Raw genomic sequence first — 18,010 nt, 5'->3', positions numbered from 1 at the left:
CAGTGACAGGCTTTATTTCTTGGAACAGTACACTAGGGCCCATCTGAAGGACTTCAATCCAGAGAGAGGCTACCTTAAAGCTAAAGCTCTATTAAAGGAGCACTTGGGAAATGAGCTGGAAGTTGCTGCTGCATACATGGACAAGGCTCTTTCATGGCCTCTAATCAAGACAGAGGATGTAAAAGCTCTCCAAGATTTCAGCCTTTTCCTCAGAGGCTGTTCTAATGCCATGGAAGCTGTGGAGTATTTGCATGAGCTAGATCTCCCAACTAATATGCTCACCATTATAAGGAAGCTGCCTTTTAATGGAGAGAGAGGAGAGACACAATCAAAGGGCAACATTCAGTGAAATCACAAATTTTATAGAAAGACAAGTAAAAATCTTAAGTGATCCAATGTTTGGAGGTCTGCAGGATGCTCCCCAAGTGACAATGTACAAAGACATGAGCAAATTCAAACCACAGCCTCGTCCTGGAATGAAAGAAACACGTTTTGCCACCATTGTAACTCCTGTGGAGAACAAAACTCAATGGAATGGAAGCAAAGCTAAGGAACAAACCTTATCTGCAAGGAGGATGTGTCATTGCTGTGGAGGAGGACATACATTGGATTCATGTCCCCAGTTGGAGAAAAGGACCCACAAAGAGAAGATAGGCTTCTTAAGGGAAAATGGTGTCTCTTTTGACTGTTTGTGTATTGGACACATCAGCAGGGATTGTAGAAAACGGATTTCCTGTTCAAAATGTGGTCTCCAACATCCAAATGTACTTCACATTCACAAAGAAAAGGACTATGGACAAGCAGAAAATAAATCATATGTAGTAGTGGACAGCACCTTGGTGTCAAGTGGGCTTACTGGGGCTGGTGATAATGATTGCAAGCTTCTGATAGTTCCTGTTCAAGTAAAATCACAGAAGGGAAGCAAGATTATCAACACTTGTGCTTTCTTGGATCAAGGAAATACAGCTGTTTTCTGTACCGAGTCACTGAAGCACAAGCTAGGCCTCACAGGAAAGAAGGCACACATTCTCTTACGGACAATGGGTCAAGAGAGAGTTGTGACCAGCCATATTGTTTCATCACTAGAGGTCGCCAGCTTGGAATGTAATGACTTCTGTGAATTGCCAAAGACTTTTACTCAGGAACGTATGCCTGTTCATAGAGGAAACATTCCAAGGCAAAGTGATCTTGAGGAATGGCTTCATTTGAAACATGTTGTTCTGCCTGAAATAGATTCAGAAATTGAGATGTTGATTTGGAACCACTGGAAGTGATTCACAGTGTGCATGGTGGACCGTATGCAATCCGTACAATGCTGGGCTGGACAGTAAATGGACTTCTAAAAGGAGAAACTGAGGATGCAATGGATTGTGAGCGGCCAGAGTTATCAGTGAACAGAGTGTCAGTGGTGAATTTGGAGGAGCTTTGTTAGCAGCAGTTCAAGATGGATTTCCCTGAATGCAGTGTGGACGAGCAACCTGGAATATCAAAGGATGAACAAGTTTATGGAGTTAGTCACAAACTCTGCAAAAAAGGTTAATGGTCATTACCAGATTGGTTTACCATTAAGAAATTAGGAAGTCACATTGCACAAGATTTTATTTCAGCAACACGTATCTCATACCAAAAAGCAAACTGCAACAAACTGAAAACTTGCAAAAGATTGTATGTTTTGCATGACATGCAGCCATACATGAGATTTTCATTCATACAGTCTGCAAATGTTTTTATTTCAGCTTTTCCTTTCTAATAGCATTAGCTGCAACAAAATTAACAATGTGTGAAGACACTTTTAATAAAGTCTCATTACAAAGCAAACCAAACTGTTTTTTTTCAACCATCACATAATATATTTACATAAATAAAAGAGATTGACATGTTACACAAATTATTGTTTTTCTGTTTTGTTTTTAACTTTCCCATTGCTTCTGTCCAACTTTTCATTTAAAGATCAGGTTAAAAGATGAATGCCTTTATTTGCTTTATTTTTAAGAGTAAGATGAAAAGGTTTACGGTATATCATTCTCATGTCTTTACCCCAAATATTACAACAGACAGCAGACAGTTTTCTCATGTTAGCAAGAAGACTACACACAGAGAGGTCTTTGAAGTACAGATATTTCCACATCTGCATATGTTTTGGTTCCACTTCTGCATAGAATTATGAAGCCAAACCATATTTTAGGGGGGCATCATTTTATCTACATATCATGTTACATAACCCATTTCCCCATTTTGGTTTTTGTTTTTGATTTCCTTTAACATAATATTAAGACAAAGGAAATACATCATTCATTTCTATAACTCTTATATTTATTTATTTATATCATTATATATTAAGTCAGAACAGCAGACTTTTTGAGAGGTGGACTTCATTGTCTTTTACTAATAATTTGGTCAACCTTCACTTTTTTTTAGATCACAAGTCTGTAGTGCTGAATGCAGGGTTATTATAACCATGATGAGGATTCTCAGAGCCTTTCTTGGGGCCTCGCTGGGCAAGCACTGCACCCAGAGGCTCAATGTACTCTGGAGGTCCACTGCCCTCCTCTTCCTCCTCCTCTTCCTCCTGGATCATGTTCTAATGAACAGCACACATGTTTGTAAATCAGTACTTGTTCTCATAGGGTCAAATGGGGATAGACTTTGAAATGTGAACTGACCATGATAGGCTTTGTGTCTTTTTCAGGGAAGTCCATGTCATCACTGCGGTCCAGGGAGTTAAGGCTTTATTGGGAAAAGGAAAAATAAGGGCTAAACTCCACATGCACAGTCAACCGTTTCAGAAACAGATGGGTTTTTAATAAGCTAACATTGGTAGCATTATCTGCTTTAGTGAGCAAAATGTTCAACTGGAAATATTTCCAGCCTTATATCCATCATTTCTACAGTATGAAGAGAAAGAGCCATCACCCTCTCAACAGATGATGGAGTCGCAGAGAGCTTTACTTTACCTGACTTTGTCCACATCAGAGCTCTCCTCGTCCAAGTCCAGGACCAGAGTGGTGTCAATATTCAGGTTGAGAACAGGATTTGCTCTGATAGCAGATAATGGTTAAAAAAGGGAAAACAGTCAGAGTTATATTGCATTTCATGATTTTCATTCCTTTGCTGATATTGTAGTTGTCCTCACCCCTCCATGGTGTATTTGTTGGTTCCAGGTACCACAGGACCACTTTTCTGGTTGTCAGAGTTCACCATAGAGGCAGAGTTCATGGCTTTAGCTGCTTTCAGCTTCCTCCTGTAGCTGTAGGGTGAAGTAAGATGAACAGAAATTAAACATAGTACCTCTCTTAGATGTGACGGGATCATTGGTTATTTGTAGCTATAGGCCTACATAAATACTTGCTCATCGTGCAAACAATAAAAAAATCTAAATTTATGAAGTGAGTTGATTTTTCCAGTAAATATTGTAAATGCTGTCCCACACTGATAATTACAAATCTTGCATTATGTCATTTGGGCCAAACCATTGTGGTAAAAATAACATTTAAATTATATTAATTCCTTTAATTGTTTATTGAATGAAGTATTCATCGTAACCCCCCGTCTTACTTCCTGCGAGTGCACAGTAATGAAGTGATAAGGACAGCCAGCATGACGATGAGGCCTCCCAGCATGCCCATCAGGCCATACTTCAGTGGGTCTGATGCTTCAAGTACAGGAGCTGTCCCCTGAAACACAAGGAAGAAATCTGTCTTTAGTAAAACATGTGCCTTTTAATCGATTAGGTCTCATTCAAACTTGCTGATAAAAAGGATTTACAGGGGTAATGAAATGCTGCTTCTATGCAGCTGATTGTGTGAACGAGGTGTATGATGACAAAAGACAAACATGCTTTACTTACAATATTTTTGAGTCCAAGCTCTTTCAGTACAAAGTAATGTGCAGGATCAGAGATCATCTTTTCCACATTGTCAGAGTTGAGAGCTGTCCCATTGGAGTACACAAAATATGCCACGATGATAGTTCCACCTGAAGCCCTGAGAGGAGAATACAACTTACATACACACTTAATAACAAATAAAAAACATTTCAGTCCTGTTTTGTTTCTGAAATTGTCTCATTCAGAAATCCACTTTCAATGCTCAACACTATGGCTATGTTTTCATAAACACTGGCACCATCTAGTGGACAGTAGCCTGCATGCAAGTCAGAAGCTGGGCCAGGTTCTTCAAATAATGATAAAAATGAAATCATATTTCTTTTCTCTCTCCCAAGGATCACATACTCCAGATCACTTGAATTCAATCTTGGTTTTTCAAAGAAAAACTGGACAGAATAAATGTCATCCAGGTAAAGACTGATAAGAATTCACAAATCCAGATTGCCATTACTTAAAGGGGCAGCTCCACACTGCATACTGTGTCCTCAGGGGGCGCTAAAAGCCACACAAAATACGATCCTCATAGAAACTTTAAAGTAGATATTTCATGTTTGATATTGATGCTGTTTGTTGAAATACTTTATGAGGATTAAATACCTCATCTACTTTGTCAATGAATCACAGAATTCTAGTGAAAAATTTGATTTTCAAAGTCCTTCCTTTTGAAAATGTTTTCATGACCAATGTAATAGGATTTCTACATTTTCCCCTTAATCCTGTTTTTTTTAAATATTAGAATAACAGCCAGGATGAGATCACCTGATCATATTCCCTTATGCAATCTTTTTTCTTTTAACAGCAATATTTGACCCTAAAGGCTTTAATCCTTTTGTATTACTTTATATTATTATTATTTGGATTAATCTCAACTTCAGCAAACCATTTATGATCCGGAGCTGTAATGACAGACTCTAGGACTTTTGTTATTTAATATTTGGTGACTTACCTTGAACTTTCATCTGCGTTTATTGAAACTATTTGAACAGCAGCCTTGGTGGCAGCAGTCAGCGCCCTGGAAACATAGAGAAAAAAACAAGTCCAAGAGAAACAGTTTGAGTGTTAACTAAATTAAATAATGGAGAAAAAATATTTAACATATGAACTTTACTGAAGCATTGTAGATTCACCTGACGATGTCATTGAGTTTTCTTTCAACCTCTTCTTCAGAAGATGTAAATTCAAGTTCGACTTTATACGTTTCATCAATTGTGAAAATCTACAACAAAAAGAGGGTAGACAGAACAGAAGACAGACATAGGTCTTCCTGTTCTTCTGCTGAAATGAACTCCAGTGTTTGTCATCTATTAAAATTCAGCTTTATGGTTTTGATCACTCACCTCCAGTACAGTGCTGGTGAAGAGGCCACCAGTGTCAGTTGCAGTTACAGTTACCAAATACTTCCCCTTCAGTGTCACACCAAGTCCCTCAGTAGTCCTGTGGAAAGTGGTTGAAGCTATGAGTGCAAACAAATTTAAACTCAACACCCCCCTGGGTGTCGACATATTAAAGAATACTGTATCCCCTCCCCTCCAACAGAGGTAGGGCCGTATCCAAGGGGGTATCCATGGGCGCCACTATGAATCTTATTGGCCACTTTAGGTGCCACCCAAAAATCCTACACAACAATTGGTTACTTGCCCTGTCAGATGTAAGGCTCAACTATTCCCGCTGTGTAAACAGGCTGCTATAGTTTTCATTACATGTCAATGCAGCAAATTTTATTTTATTAGTACTATAGATTGAAGATAAATACTTTGCACATCTGTCATAAGAGAGGTACGTAAGAAAGGCATAAGTTCCATTAAAAAAGTTGCAAGAAAACTACTGCACGATGTCATAATTGAAATGAACTAACTAGCTCATTGATGTAATTTTGCAAGTCAGACAGTGTACAGGATTTTGCTTGCACATTTTTAAGCACTCTAAATTTTGACTTACTGTACATTTTCATTTTTTTTTAAGCCAAGAAGATTGATATGTTGCCTATCTCGACTTTAACTTGAAAGCAGATATGATTAGTGGAGATAGAAAGGCTAAGAGAGGGGTAATAATAAACCCTGCACAATTCATAAAAGTCTGGCCACTCCCCTGCATAAAGGATTAAGATATAACACTGAAAGAGACATTTTAAAGTAGTTTTACATAAGGAGGTGTTCTGTCTCAAATCTTTCTAGTAAGTGTTTTTCATTGTGCTGATTCTGCACCTTTTAAAATGTTTTTTCTCTTTTCCGGTCACTCTGTAACTCTCAGGTTTTGTTGTCTCTGTTGTTGCAATCTTTTTCGTGGGGCTATGTGTCGTATTTTTGTAATTTGTGTCTCTTTGTGGTTAATTTGCATGTTTTTAGATTATGTTTTGTGTTGTGGTCACTCTGTAACCTTTCTTTCAATTTCACTTTGTGTCTCTTTTGGTTATTTTTCACCTTTTTGGTCACTTTGTGCTCTTATTTATAATGTTGTGTAATGTTATTAAGTATTTTGACATCACTGTGGTCATTTTTCATATCTTGTTAGTCCTTGTTTTCTCAATTGTTTTAAATCACTTGCAGGTTGTTGTCCAAGAGACCTTTTTGTAATAACTGAAGTGACTTTCCTATTAGCAGTTGCTTTAAACAAAGGCTCTGGGTCCAGGAGCCCTCTGATCTGCAGGGCCCCTGGGTTTGTCTTTGGTAGGCACGTTCTGAAACCGATACAGGAGTGCAGCAGTAATACACCACCATGTGAGACTTTGTACTCACTGAATTATTCCGACATAAACGTCCTTTTGCTGTGTGGTGACGGCCTCGAACGCCAGTCTCATTTTATCTGTTTGGTTGTTGCTGTGAGCAAATTTGACTGATGTTACTTTAAACTCAATCTGCCGGTTTATTCCTGAGTCCTGGTCTGTGGCCTGAGAGCAACAAAAGATAGAAGAATAACATGGACTTCATGTCACAAATTTAACTTAACAAACTAAAAATCAAGACATTTATTTTTTTCATACTCACAGTGACTGCTGCAACCGATGTTCCTTTGCTTGTACTCTCTGACACCACAACTAAAACCAAAAGACAGAAAACGATTTATGTCCACACTTTAAGTTTCTAGAGCCTACTTATTTGTTTTAATTACTTGTTCCATGTTTTCTTTTCATTAGATCAATGTTTTCTAATCTGTGGTTAGTGGTATGGATGAGATGTGTGTGTGTGGACCCTTGTCCCTTTAAAAAATATATAAATACAAACTTTTTTGTTTGGAAATGATTTTAATTTGAATGATTATAGTTAAAAGTAGGCTAATATTACAGCTATGGATGTTTTTAATAAAAGTGTACTGGATTAAAATATGACAGCTCCTGAGCTCACAATGAGAGAACTGCATTCATGGGTAAGCTTGGAACGGAAAAAAGAATCAATTTTCCCAATATTCTTTACTTTTACTAATCAAAATCTTCTCTAGAAAAAAAACATTTAAAAACAAAAGTGGGGTAAAAATCATTTTGTGTGATTGGTGACAATGAGCAATGAGCAGACAGGCTTCTTTTCAAAGGTCACAGGCTTAAAAAACAACCTTATTCTCCTACAGTTATATGATCTTGTGATCTCTGTCATTTAAACTCACCAAACACAGAATCTGAGAAGATGAATTCAGGAACGTTGTCGTTGATGTCTTCAATGTTGATCACCATTTGTCCTGAAATATTTCAAAGAGACATTTGTGTCATGTGATATGTGCAGTATGTGCAGTAGGTCAATATTGAGTGATGTCATGCTTTAATATGTTTTATTTTACTGTTCTGTGTTCTCATGTTATTTTGATATGGTATCAGCGATCACCTTTTGTGGCGCTGTTGTTCTCTCCTTTCTCTGTGAGCTCGTCGATAACCTGAGCACCTATCAGCACCTGGTCACATCGTTCATAGTCCACCTTGAGCTCATGGTTTAGTATAACTTCCCCTGTTGGAAGCAGGATAAAGTAACTGCAGGGAGTCAGAGAGCTGTTACACCTGCACTCCATAGATTCCAGCTCATAGACTAAATGGTGCAACGTGTCCTTGTCGTGGGCCGAAAACCTCCCAACAACACCGCTGATCGTGGTGTTCTCCTTCACGGAGACCGGCTTTGTCTCCTTGAACTCGGGCCGCTCGTCATTCACATCGACCACATTTACAACCACCATCACTTCGGCGGCCTTCTGCTCCAGATCTACGGCCTCCACCCGCAGTCTGAATTGCTTGCGCTCGCTTTCGTAGTCCAGCTCAATGTCGGGGTCCACGGTGATGTTCCCTCTGTAACCTCGCTCCATTGCAAACGTGCGCATGATGAAGCTGCCAAAGCTCCCATCAATGATGCTGAAAGAAATGCGGTTAAAGTCTGTTGTTTGGTCCAAATCCTCGGCGGTAACAGATCCCACAAATGCACCTGATTGGACAAATGAATACCATTGAAATCCCGCCACACAGTTCTGATCACTTGAAAGGGATTTGTAGAAAAAAAAGACCCAAACCTTTTTCTCCTTCTTTAACAGAGAACTCGTAGGAGGGGGCTTCAAATTGTGGACTGTTGTCATTGACATCCTAAGAAGTATTTAAAAAAGAAACACTGACCATTACCACCCTCACAAGGAAAAGTAGCATTTAGTCTTTGCAATGATGTATTTCAAACTGCTGAAGCCTCACCTCTACATTGATAATGACTGTGACAGAGGCGGAGAGCGGGGGAGTACCCTTGTCAGTGGCAGTTACATTGAGCTCGATCCTTCCTTCCAGCTCCTGATCCAGAGCCTCGCGATCAAGCTCACCGCTGTTTCTCAGCACTCCGGTGTTTGGGTCGATGGTGAAGTTATCGCTGTAGCTGCTCTCTTTGATTCCGTACACTATCTGACTGTTTTCTGTGTCTGGGTCGTCTAAATCAGTAGCCTGTCCAAATGAAATGAAAAGAACTGGTTAAGAATGTCTCTCTTAATGTTGTAAAAAGGGACACTACATGATGTGAAATATGAGAACATCCTGAAAAAAAAGGCATGTAGACACTTATATTAGATTGTTGAATGATTCTGTCCAAACTACTGTCATCAATATTCTGCTCTTTTGTGGCCTGCTTCGACCCTGACTGCAGGGATTTTCTCCCAGTCAGCCACAGAAGCATTATCCTCATCTGTTGTGCTGGGTGATGGGGCTCACAGCGGGTGCTCCAGTTATTCCAAAGGTGTTAGATGGGGTTGATGTCAGAGCTCTTTCTAGGCCAGTCAAACTCTTCTTCACCAAACTGAGGAACCTTTTGTCTATGGACCTGGCTTTGTGTTTTTCTGACAGAAGAGGGTCGTCTCCTAAACGTCGCAGCTGTGTTTGAAGAGATCTGATCTTTATTCTATCATTCTTTTAAGGGAATTTTAACCATTTTGATCGATAATTTTGTTGACAGATCTCATATTTGTATCTGCATTATGTGGAAAAAAGGGTTGTCCAAGGCCTTCTGTGACTCCAGAGAGAGAGAGCTGCATGTAATCTGGTAAATTGTCTCAATTGATGCCACTTGGTGTCCAAGTAGGTTGGGGCCCAAAAGAGTTACAGAGTTAGAAGCCATCTAGATTTCAATGTCCCACTTGTCATCTCTGTGAGGTGATATTGGCATCAGAATCTGAACTGATTCATCTTGTGTTGTGGGTAAAGCAGGCACCAGGCATCAACACATTAAATTAGAAGACTAAAGAAATTAGCGCACAAGCAAATTTGCAGAAAAATAAAATCCTTCATTCAACTGCATTAATTTAAAATATTTTTCACATTGCAAATTGAGAGTTCAGTAATTCTATAGAAGTCAATGGAACAATCTGTGAGCATCACATCTCTGTATGGAAACTGGGTCCTTCAGTCGGGACCTCCAGATAAAAACAAAACAAAACACAGGGGGACACGGAGGTCCACATTTTCCATCCCTTAAGGTTTTCTTTTCTTTTATCAGCAACCTGTGACATGAAGTTGAAATGAAGGTCTTGGTGTACATTGAAACAGATAATCAAATAAATCAGCCTTTGTAGTTATGTTCAGACTATCTGATGAACTTATCACCCTTAATGTTCTATAACAGTTACCTCAATCTTTAGTTTGAGCTGCCCCCCCTCTTTGACAAACTCCAGGTAAGAATCTCTGTTGATGACTGGAGGTTGGTCGTTGATGTCTGTCAAAGTGATCTCCAGTACCGTGGTGCCCGGCTTGCCTTCTGTGTCCCTTGCCTCCAGAGTTGCAGAATACAGAGATCTGATCTCGCGGTCCAAAAGAGTTTTGTTTTTCACATATACTCTCCCCTCATATTCATCCACATCGAAATACAGTCGTCTGAAACACACACAAAGTTATTTCAGTTGAGTTTTTTCATTTTACAAAAAGATATGCACTGGCTTCATTCAAGTCACCAGAATAACCATGTAACAGTTGTGTAACAGTGTAGACATACATGCTTTCTGGAAGAAGGCTGTAGGTGATTTTGTCTTGATCCATGGTGTCAGGATCTTCTGCCTGGAGAGAAATGTATGTCAGTGCTTTGCAAAGTCTCTCTCAATGATTTAAAAAAAAAAAAAACCTGGAAAAATCAGAAAACCCAAAAAGAAAGACCAGAATGCTGTTCTGTTAAAGTCTGAAAAAGTGTGATCAAAATATCTTTCCATATTAACATAATGAAGGACTCACAACGATGCGAGCCAATTCTGTCCCAACATCCGAGTGCTCAGCCACACTTAACCTGTATGTGACCTTTGGGAACGTTGGGCTGTTGTCATTGATGTCCTTGATGTTAATAGTGACTGTGGCCGTGGTTTGGAAGCTTGTAACATCTTGATCTGTGGCGATCACCTGTATGACATCACAAAGAATACCTCAGACTGGATTTAAAAAAGGCACAGATATGATAACCTACGAATTAAAAATGTCAATAAAATGGTTATCACAGAATCACAGGTTTTACTCACTTCTACAACCATTTGTTGTGTTTTTTCAAAATCCAGTTTTTGGGGCTGCCGGACCACAAGCTGAACGATGCTGTCTAACGTGGTAAACTGAGGCTCCACAGCAAACACATCCTTGTCAGCTCCTCCCAGGGTGAGTTTAGTCTTGGAAATCTGTGAAAAGCCATCATAGAAAGTGAATAATGCTTCATCATTAGTGTTACTCAGAGCTGCACCTATACTGTGTTTGACATAGATTACAGAAAAAAATCTAATCTTTAAGTAGAATAATGTTCTCTATGTTTGTGATACTTCTCTCTGGTACCTTATCAAGATCTCTGACCGTCATGTTGATGGAAATAGACCCCAAAGAGTTCTCAGAAATATCTTCTGTGTAGTGGCTTTCCTTCACACAGGAGAACCCACACTTGTAAAACAATGGTGAGTTGTCGTTGACATCGATGATGTTGATCAGTACATCTGTTGTGACGTTAGCAAAGACCCCATGGATGTTTTGTTTGGACTCTGTGGCCTGAAAGACAAAATCTATATCATTTCAATGTCTCAACATTTAAAAAATAATGTCTTCATGGAAAAGTATGTAGTTTTGAGTTATTTTGCATATATTTTGTTAGAAGATTTTGAACTTAGCTCATTAAGGTCATACAACTACTTTGATAGATATTTGTATTAGATATTTTCATTTTGTATTGTAAGCATCTTTCTTTAGTTTGCTGTTCATAGGAAATCCCCTGTGTACCTTTACAGTACAGGTGTTTAATAAACATTCTCATATTCCCCTTCTGCTCCCGTACTCTTTCAGTCCAGTTACAGGAGACACCTGAGGTATGATGAAGATATAAAGCCCCATAAGGGGCCACATTCCCTGCTTCATCAAAAAATAAAATAAAAGGACCTGTTTTTTTTTTGTTTTTTTTGGAGGGCAGGCTTTTTATTATTTTCCTATTCCAATGCATATCTTAGTCTGTATACTAATCAAGGACAGGTTGAGCTAGGACAGGACAGGACAGTCACCTGCTCATCCTGGCTGCAAATTAAGCATACACACATGAGTGATACAGTTCTTCTTATCTCACTCTATCAGCAAAATGTTGTATACCTTCATATCATGTGTTAAAACTCAAACTAAAGGGATAGTATGATAAGAAGTTCATATCATATTTAGATGGAAAATATTCAGTACACTACGTAAAGGTAATGTAAAGTTTAGAAGTACCGTTACTGCTGTGAATTGCAGCAGGAAATCTTCAGAAAAAAATAATTCTATTGTTTTCTAACAGGTCCCTCATTGCACACAGTGGAACAGACAGGCATAATGACAAAGTCAAATAAATAACAGAAGAGTACATTGATTTGTTAGTAACAAAACAAACCTTTACAGTCAAGGTAACAGTGTCAGAATCACCAAACTCCTCTCTGTCAATTTCTGAATTCACAGATATGACGCCATCACCTGAGATTGCAAACAAGCCGTCTGCTGTGGAATCTGTGGAAAAAACAACACATTGAATCAATCAATTAAAATGGAAACGTTTTCTAACTTTTTATTGCAGCTTAAAGGCGAACCTTCAATGCTGAAGATGATTTTATCATTGACTCCTGTGTCCTGGTCTACAGCAGTCACTTTAAACACAGACTGGCCCTGCAAGGGGAAAAGGGATAATCAGAATATGGAGGAGATGTCTCCATTTACATAAAACAATACGCTGCACCTTTGTCATCAAAACATATTCATTATATATTATACTCTGCCCTCACAAGGCTCTTACCACAGGAGAGTTCTCTTCAACCCTGCCTACGTAGGGGACACCGAGGAATGATGGGTCGAGGTCTGGGATGTCCACCACAGTGATGAAGGAAAAGGCAACACTCGAGAAGTATGTAGTATGTTCAAAAAAACAGTTACCCCCACCATCCTGTTGTGAAAAGAGAAGGTTAAAAAGTAGATGTTTGAACCAGAGGATTTATAACCTCAAATGATCCTCAGAGTGACATTTTTTAAATGATCAAGGACTATTTTCACAATTTTAATGGTGCAATTACAGTTTCAAGGATGAATTAAGTAAAAAACTGTTATCTCACATGCATTTTTAACTCTATAATTGCACAATAAATATCCAAATATTACAGTGACCTGCTTTGCTAGAGATTTACAACAGAACAAAAGCCTTTAAAGCAACAATGTGTAGAAATGTTGTCTTTGGCGCACACCAAAAGTCTCTGTGTAACAGCACTGTGGAAAGTGTGCTGCCTATGCACTGATCTCAGACACACAGTGCTGATACCCCTCTTAGACAACATGCATTTGTTTACAAGTACATGGCAAGGTGAGTAATATTACTTGATCTTGCACAGATATGACTCTGTAGGCTTCTATAGCATGTTTGCAAACTGTTTGCATGTGGAGTATGTGGATGTGTATTCAGCTAATCTATGAAATCTATCAGTTGTGGCTGAATGGCTGCATTTGAGAGGTAAATTTATTACATGCTAGTTGAGAGAAGTTTGTAAAGCTCTGAACTTAAAAAGCTAACTTGAAGATCGACAAGGAAAAAGACAACTTTTGGCGTAAAATGTAGAGCTGTATGCACTTCCTGCCAGATTACCTCAACCCGCTGTCATAGCTACTGCAGTAAAGAGGTGAACGCTAGCGGGTATGGGAGAGACGCTATTCTCACTGTCGAAAGTAATTGTCCTATTAAAATATAACTTTAAAACTACTGTTTAAAGGAAGACTGTGTGACATTTTACTCATAAATACAGCAGAAATCAAGTATATCCTAATGTCTCTCTGAGTCATGACTGTCTACATTGAGTGAGAAGCGTGAGTCCTGTATTGTTGTGTGAGCTGTGTTTACATCATGTTTACACGGATGGAACGGCCTTGAGTATAGACGAATATAAGAATAACATACTCACTGATTATTAGGATGTTTTTAGATCATGGTCATGCTGTGTCAGTTTATGTGCAATATGAAGCTACCAGCTAACTAAAGAGCGCTAACATTAGCATGCTAACACAACAATGCAGGCCACTGACTATTGCAGCTCGAGCAAAGGACAATTTTGTCCACCGCTCACGCTTAATGGTGCTTAATTATGGTGCGTTCTAATTGATAACTCCTTAATGTGAACGTGAGTGGAGAGAGGTTGGAGGTGTGTCTCTGGAGGAGGGCGGAGGCTTCAGAATAGAGGAGGTGTCACCAAACAGCAGTTTGTTTTGGTTTCATGCTGGTGCTCAAGGGCGACATCTACTGGATCAAAAAGTCACACATTCTTCCTTTAAAGGAGGAAAAGTTACATGTTGTTGCTGAGGTTCACAATTTATGATTTATGATTCACGATTTATGACATGCATAAAATAAAGTTTAAGTAATGACCACAAGATAATAACTAGTGGTCCTGAGTTAAGTGAAAACAGTTAATCATCTGTCTGATCATCTTGTCATACAGAGTAGCTTCACTCGATGCTTTTCTTGAAGATGGAGTTTTGGAGCACGTGAAATCTGATCCTCTCTCTAATTCACACAGAAAAGATTAGATTTATTATAACCTCAGAACTAACTGAGTGCTCCGACTAACAAGCCCACAGATAGTTCAGTGTTCATTACCCACACAGTAGAGAATATTTTCATGATTCCAGCTGCTTGTCTGGAGATTTTAGTAATTGATAAAGTCATGTGCCTATAAATATAAGTGCAAAGAAGTAAAAAATAAAGAAATACAACTTACACTAGCATTAATCTTCAACCGATAGAAAGTGCTCAGCTCTGTGTAATTCAGACTTCCAGTTAATTTGACTACACCAGTAGTGTCCACGATGGTAAACAGACCGAATCCAGAACTTGGGCTGACCTAGAAAAACAATGTGTAAATGTTGCTTCAGGAAAGTTCATGAAACTGAGAATGATCCATTATTCTTTCATTGAAATCTCATTGCAATTACATGATCACAGGGAGCTTACTTCATCAATACTGTATTTTACAGCCCCAGCAACTGAAGAGTCTGCATCAAGAGCGTTCACTCTGAACAGAGATGAACCTACAGGGGTGTTCTAGTGGGTTGTGTTTGTAGGAAAAACAGACAAGAAGAAAACACTTAAATGTCTCTCAGGGATAACATCGTTAATCGTTAGTGATCATTTAATCACTCTTCAGGGCTTGAAGTAGCTTTAATTTTTCTTATGCTCACAACATAACAAAACACGCTGGAGTAGAACAAATAATAAAAATGTATCTTTGTTGAACTTACTTCTGCAAATTCAAAATCATACGAAGCCTCCTGAAATATGGGTTTGTTGTCGTTGGCATCCAGTAATATAACAGTTATCTGTCTTATTCTCTGAAAGACATTGTATGATTATATCATGTAAACAGTGATAGGAAATGGAAGATAAATATTAATTGAGATGTCACTCACGGAAATGCTGGATCCATCAGAGACATCAACTCCAAGGAGCATCGCAGCATTACTCTAAGAGAAAACAAAAAAACAAGATCAATTGAATAAACTTATAAACAATGACTCAAAATCAAAACACCTACAACCCCCAGACCATACCTCTGAATCCAGTTGCCTTTCGACCTTTACAACCCCAGTGTTTGTATCCACTTTAAAGTAACCAGCGTTGACCCCAGTGAGTGTAAATGTCAGCGGGTCATTTTCTGCATCTGATGCGGCTATAGTGAATGCAGAAGTTCCTATGAAACAAAGTCAGAGAGATGCATATAAACATAGGAGCAGTATTCAGGGGTTGTGCCACTAAGATGGAGTAAAAACTGAACAGAATGTATTATTTAACCTACCTACTGGGGTGTCTTCACACACCTGATAAACAGAAACATCAATTTCAGGAGCGGTATTTGCTGTAAAAAAAAAAAAAAGTAAAAAGAAAGAAATGTTAAGAAGTAATGTAAATACATGGAAAAATCACATCAGAATTAACCAAACACTCACCATTACTTTGGCTGAAAATACACAATAAGCACAACACACTTCTGGAGAACACCTCCATGTCTGCAAATGAAAAGAAAGAAACATAACTTGATACACATAACACCTTTAAACTTTTGAAATGATCACAGTAATACCTCAGCAAAAACATGAGAGGGTCTACTGCTGTGCTTGCAAACTATTTAGTTGAACCAAGGATACCGGGATGTATGCTAATACTAACGTTAGCACGTTAGCATTAAAACAGACAAGCCGACAATCGTGTGAACTTCATTTCTTTTGCTGCCTGTTAAGATGTAAACATGTGACTTGCAGTATATGAAAGTTTCTTCCTCTAGAAACGTTAATTATCTCCATGGCCGCTCCCACCCTCTGGAACCCACTCCCAAAAAATCATCAGAGACTCCCCCTCACTCACTTCCTTCAAGAAATCCCTCAAAACTCACCTCTTCAACACTGTCTACAACCATCTTTGTGTATTTAGAAAAGCACTATATGAGTCGAATTTATTATTATTATAAATTCAAATTGTATTTTTGATTAATGCCCATTATCACTAAAAAAGGAAAAAAAGATAACCTCTAGAAGATGCTAGAGGAAAATCAGAAAATCATCATCTCTGTGAACAATTCTTGTCTGGCCTGTTTCCAAGGCAATCAATGCTATTTTACATTTCTGATTTTGACTTTTGTGTTTGTACACAACAAACAAACTAAAGAAACGTCATCAAATGATTTAATAATTAAATAATAATCAATATGGGTTTTTGTCAGTTATGCAAAATGCCTAAATTTCCAGATACGATTTATTTAGGTAACATTATTAAGACACTCAATATTCCATATTGTAAAATAAATATTTAGACATGATTTAATTCGGGTACCTAAAGGAATTCACAGCTGCTCAGCTTCTACACAGAAAAACAGCAGTTGACCTGATTTATAAGGGTTGAAATTTAACGGCATGTTGGATATGGTGAGCATCATAACAGCACCTCACTTTCTTCCCTGTGGGATTTCTTTTATAATATCGATAAAGCAAAAGGTGGAGCACTATTAGGCTGTCACCTGCTTTATGAGACACAATGATACATTCTAAATGTGACTGGCTCGTCTGAAAGAATGAACTACGGCAGCAGAAAATAAAACTGTCATAAAACATGAGCAACATGTGAAAAACACCCGTGATTTATCATCCTGATGTAGTTTAACTTTGTTTATACTTTATGGTGTTGTTCCCTTTGAGAGTTTAAGGAACATGATGTTAGTGGTAATGAGTCTTTCTGAGCTTTTTTAATGTTTTTAAAGCTGTTTGTTGGTTTCATCTTGATGTGAGAATGAACAAGATGAATCTCCACTTTTTTAAAAGTTTTTGGATATTTAAAAAAAATACAGACTTCCAGTTAATTTATAACTAAATAACAAACATTCATAGATATGAGAATACACAGATTTTAATGCTGTCCTTTGGTGTCTTGATTTTAGGGTCCTTTAGGGTACAAGGCAACGAGCCATGTCAGATTGGAGAAAAAAAATAAAAATTTTGGTTCTATTTCACAAATCAAAGCAGGAAAAATCAATTCGATCATATTTTGACAGTAGCTTTGTTATGTGATGACTGAAAACAGCAGTCTAACAATTCAAAAAGGTTAATCTTACTTTAAATGTTTCAGTCTTACTTACCAGCCAACATTCACCTGAGAGCTTCTCCTTTACTGATGTCTTGATGAGACCTTTGACTCTTGTTCCTGCTTGTGTGTTCCTGCTGGAGGCTGTAAAAAATTAATGATTAACGTTGAGACACGCACATCCAATAAAAGTGCATTAAACCTCTTCCTTTCTCTCAGGGAAAGAAACAACCCAAAGCATCTTCCTCAAATGAAATACATCAAGTTTGCACAACTCAAAATGTCCACCTGTTCTTTGCTCTCACACATGGCCACAGTCTGGTTAGAAATGAGACACAGCAGCAGGAAAACGCCTCATACCGTCATTGGCTGACCAGCGCTGTCACCAGTGAAACATGGCATTGTGCCATACCCGCTCACGAAAGTCCAGACCAGAACCCAGGAGTGTCTGAACTGCTCTTTTGTTGAAAGTGGTGCTGGATGTGTCGCCGTGGCAAAACAGCAGTCTTTCTGCTTCCATTGACCAGACCTGAGCAATAGCCTCTCTAAAAAGTGTCTCATCAGAAACAATCACTTAATGTTTTATTTTTTCAGAAACCACACA

General features: G+C 38.4%; 1 protein-coding gene across 2 annotated transcripts; it reads right to left on the bottom strand.

Moving 5' to 3' along the window:
- Positions 1-1,581: 1,581 nt before the first annotated feature.
- cdhr2 (cadherin related family member 2) lies at positions 1,582-17,552 on the bottom strand. 2 transcript variants are annotated; one of them, XM_061049033.1, is made up of 31 exons: positions 17,476-17,552; positions 15,783-15,842; positions 15,632-15,691; positions 15,387-15,526; positions 15,246-15,299; positions 15,078-15,167; positions 14,791-14,880; positions 14,558-14,680; positions 12,595-12,741; positions 12,392-12,467; positions 12,199-12,311; positions 11,130-11,336; positions 10,829-10,978; positions 10,551-10,712; positions 10,318-10,379; positions 9,956-10,199; positions 8,541-8,780; positions 8,369-8,438; positions 7,699-8,283; positions 7,484-7,555; positions 6,871-6,920; positions 6,622-6,773; positions 5,224-5,320; positions 5,014-5,102; positions 4,833-4,898; positions 3,848-3,983; positions 3,556-3,674; positions 3,134-3,247; positions 2,955-3,038; positions 2,664-2,727; positions 1,582-2,581 (listed from the first exon to the last, which is right to left on the bottom strand). In XM_061049033.1, the coding sequence occupies exons 2-31, from the start codon at positions 15,838-15,840 to the stop codon at positions 2,420-2,422; spliced, it is 3,876 nt and encodes a 1,291-aa protein (XP_060905016.1). In that variant the 5' UTR covers positions 15,841-15,842; positions 17,476-17,552; the 3' UTR covers positions 1,582-2,419. The 2 variants fall into 2 exon arrangements, with proteins under 2 accessions (XP_060905016.1, XP_060905015.1); XM_061049032.1 differs by having other exon boundaries at positions 17,462-17,531.
- Positions 17,553-18,010: the final 458 nt, after the last annotated feature.

The sequence above is a fragment of the Labrus mixtus genome, chromosome 10, assembly GCF_963584025.1.
Source record: "Labrus mixtus chromosome 10, fLabMix1.1, whole genome shotgun sequence".
NCBI lineage: Eukaryota > Metazoa > Chordata > Actinopteri > Labriformes > Labridae > Labrus > Labrus mixtus.
Note: the sequence above shows the minus strand (reverse complement) of the source record. Positions and strands in the feature narration are given on the sequence as shown.

What these genes read in the sequence shown, in the direction of transcription:
- cdhr2 (XM_061049032.1), bottom strand. An exon ending in CTGATGGATCCAGCATTTCC is followed by an intron (nt 15,168 to 15,245) that starts GTGAGTGACATC and finishes AATGTCTTTCAG; the next exon opens with AGAATAAGACAGATAACTGT. An exon ending in AGCTCAAACTAAAGATTGAG is followed by an intron (nt 8,781 to 9,955) that starts GTAACTGTTATA and finishes TCATTTGGACAG; the next exon opens with GCTACTGATTTAGACGACCC.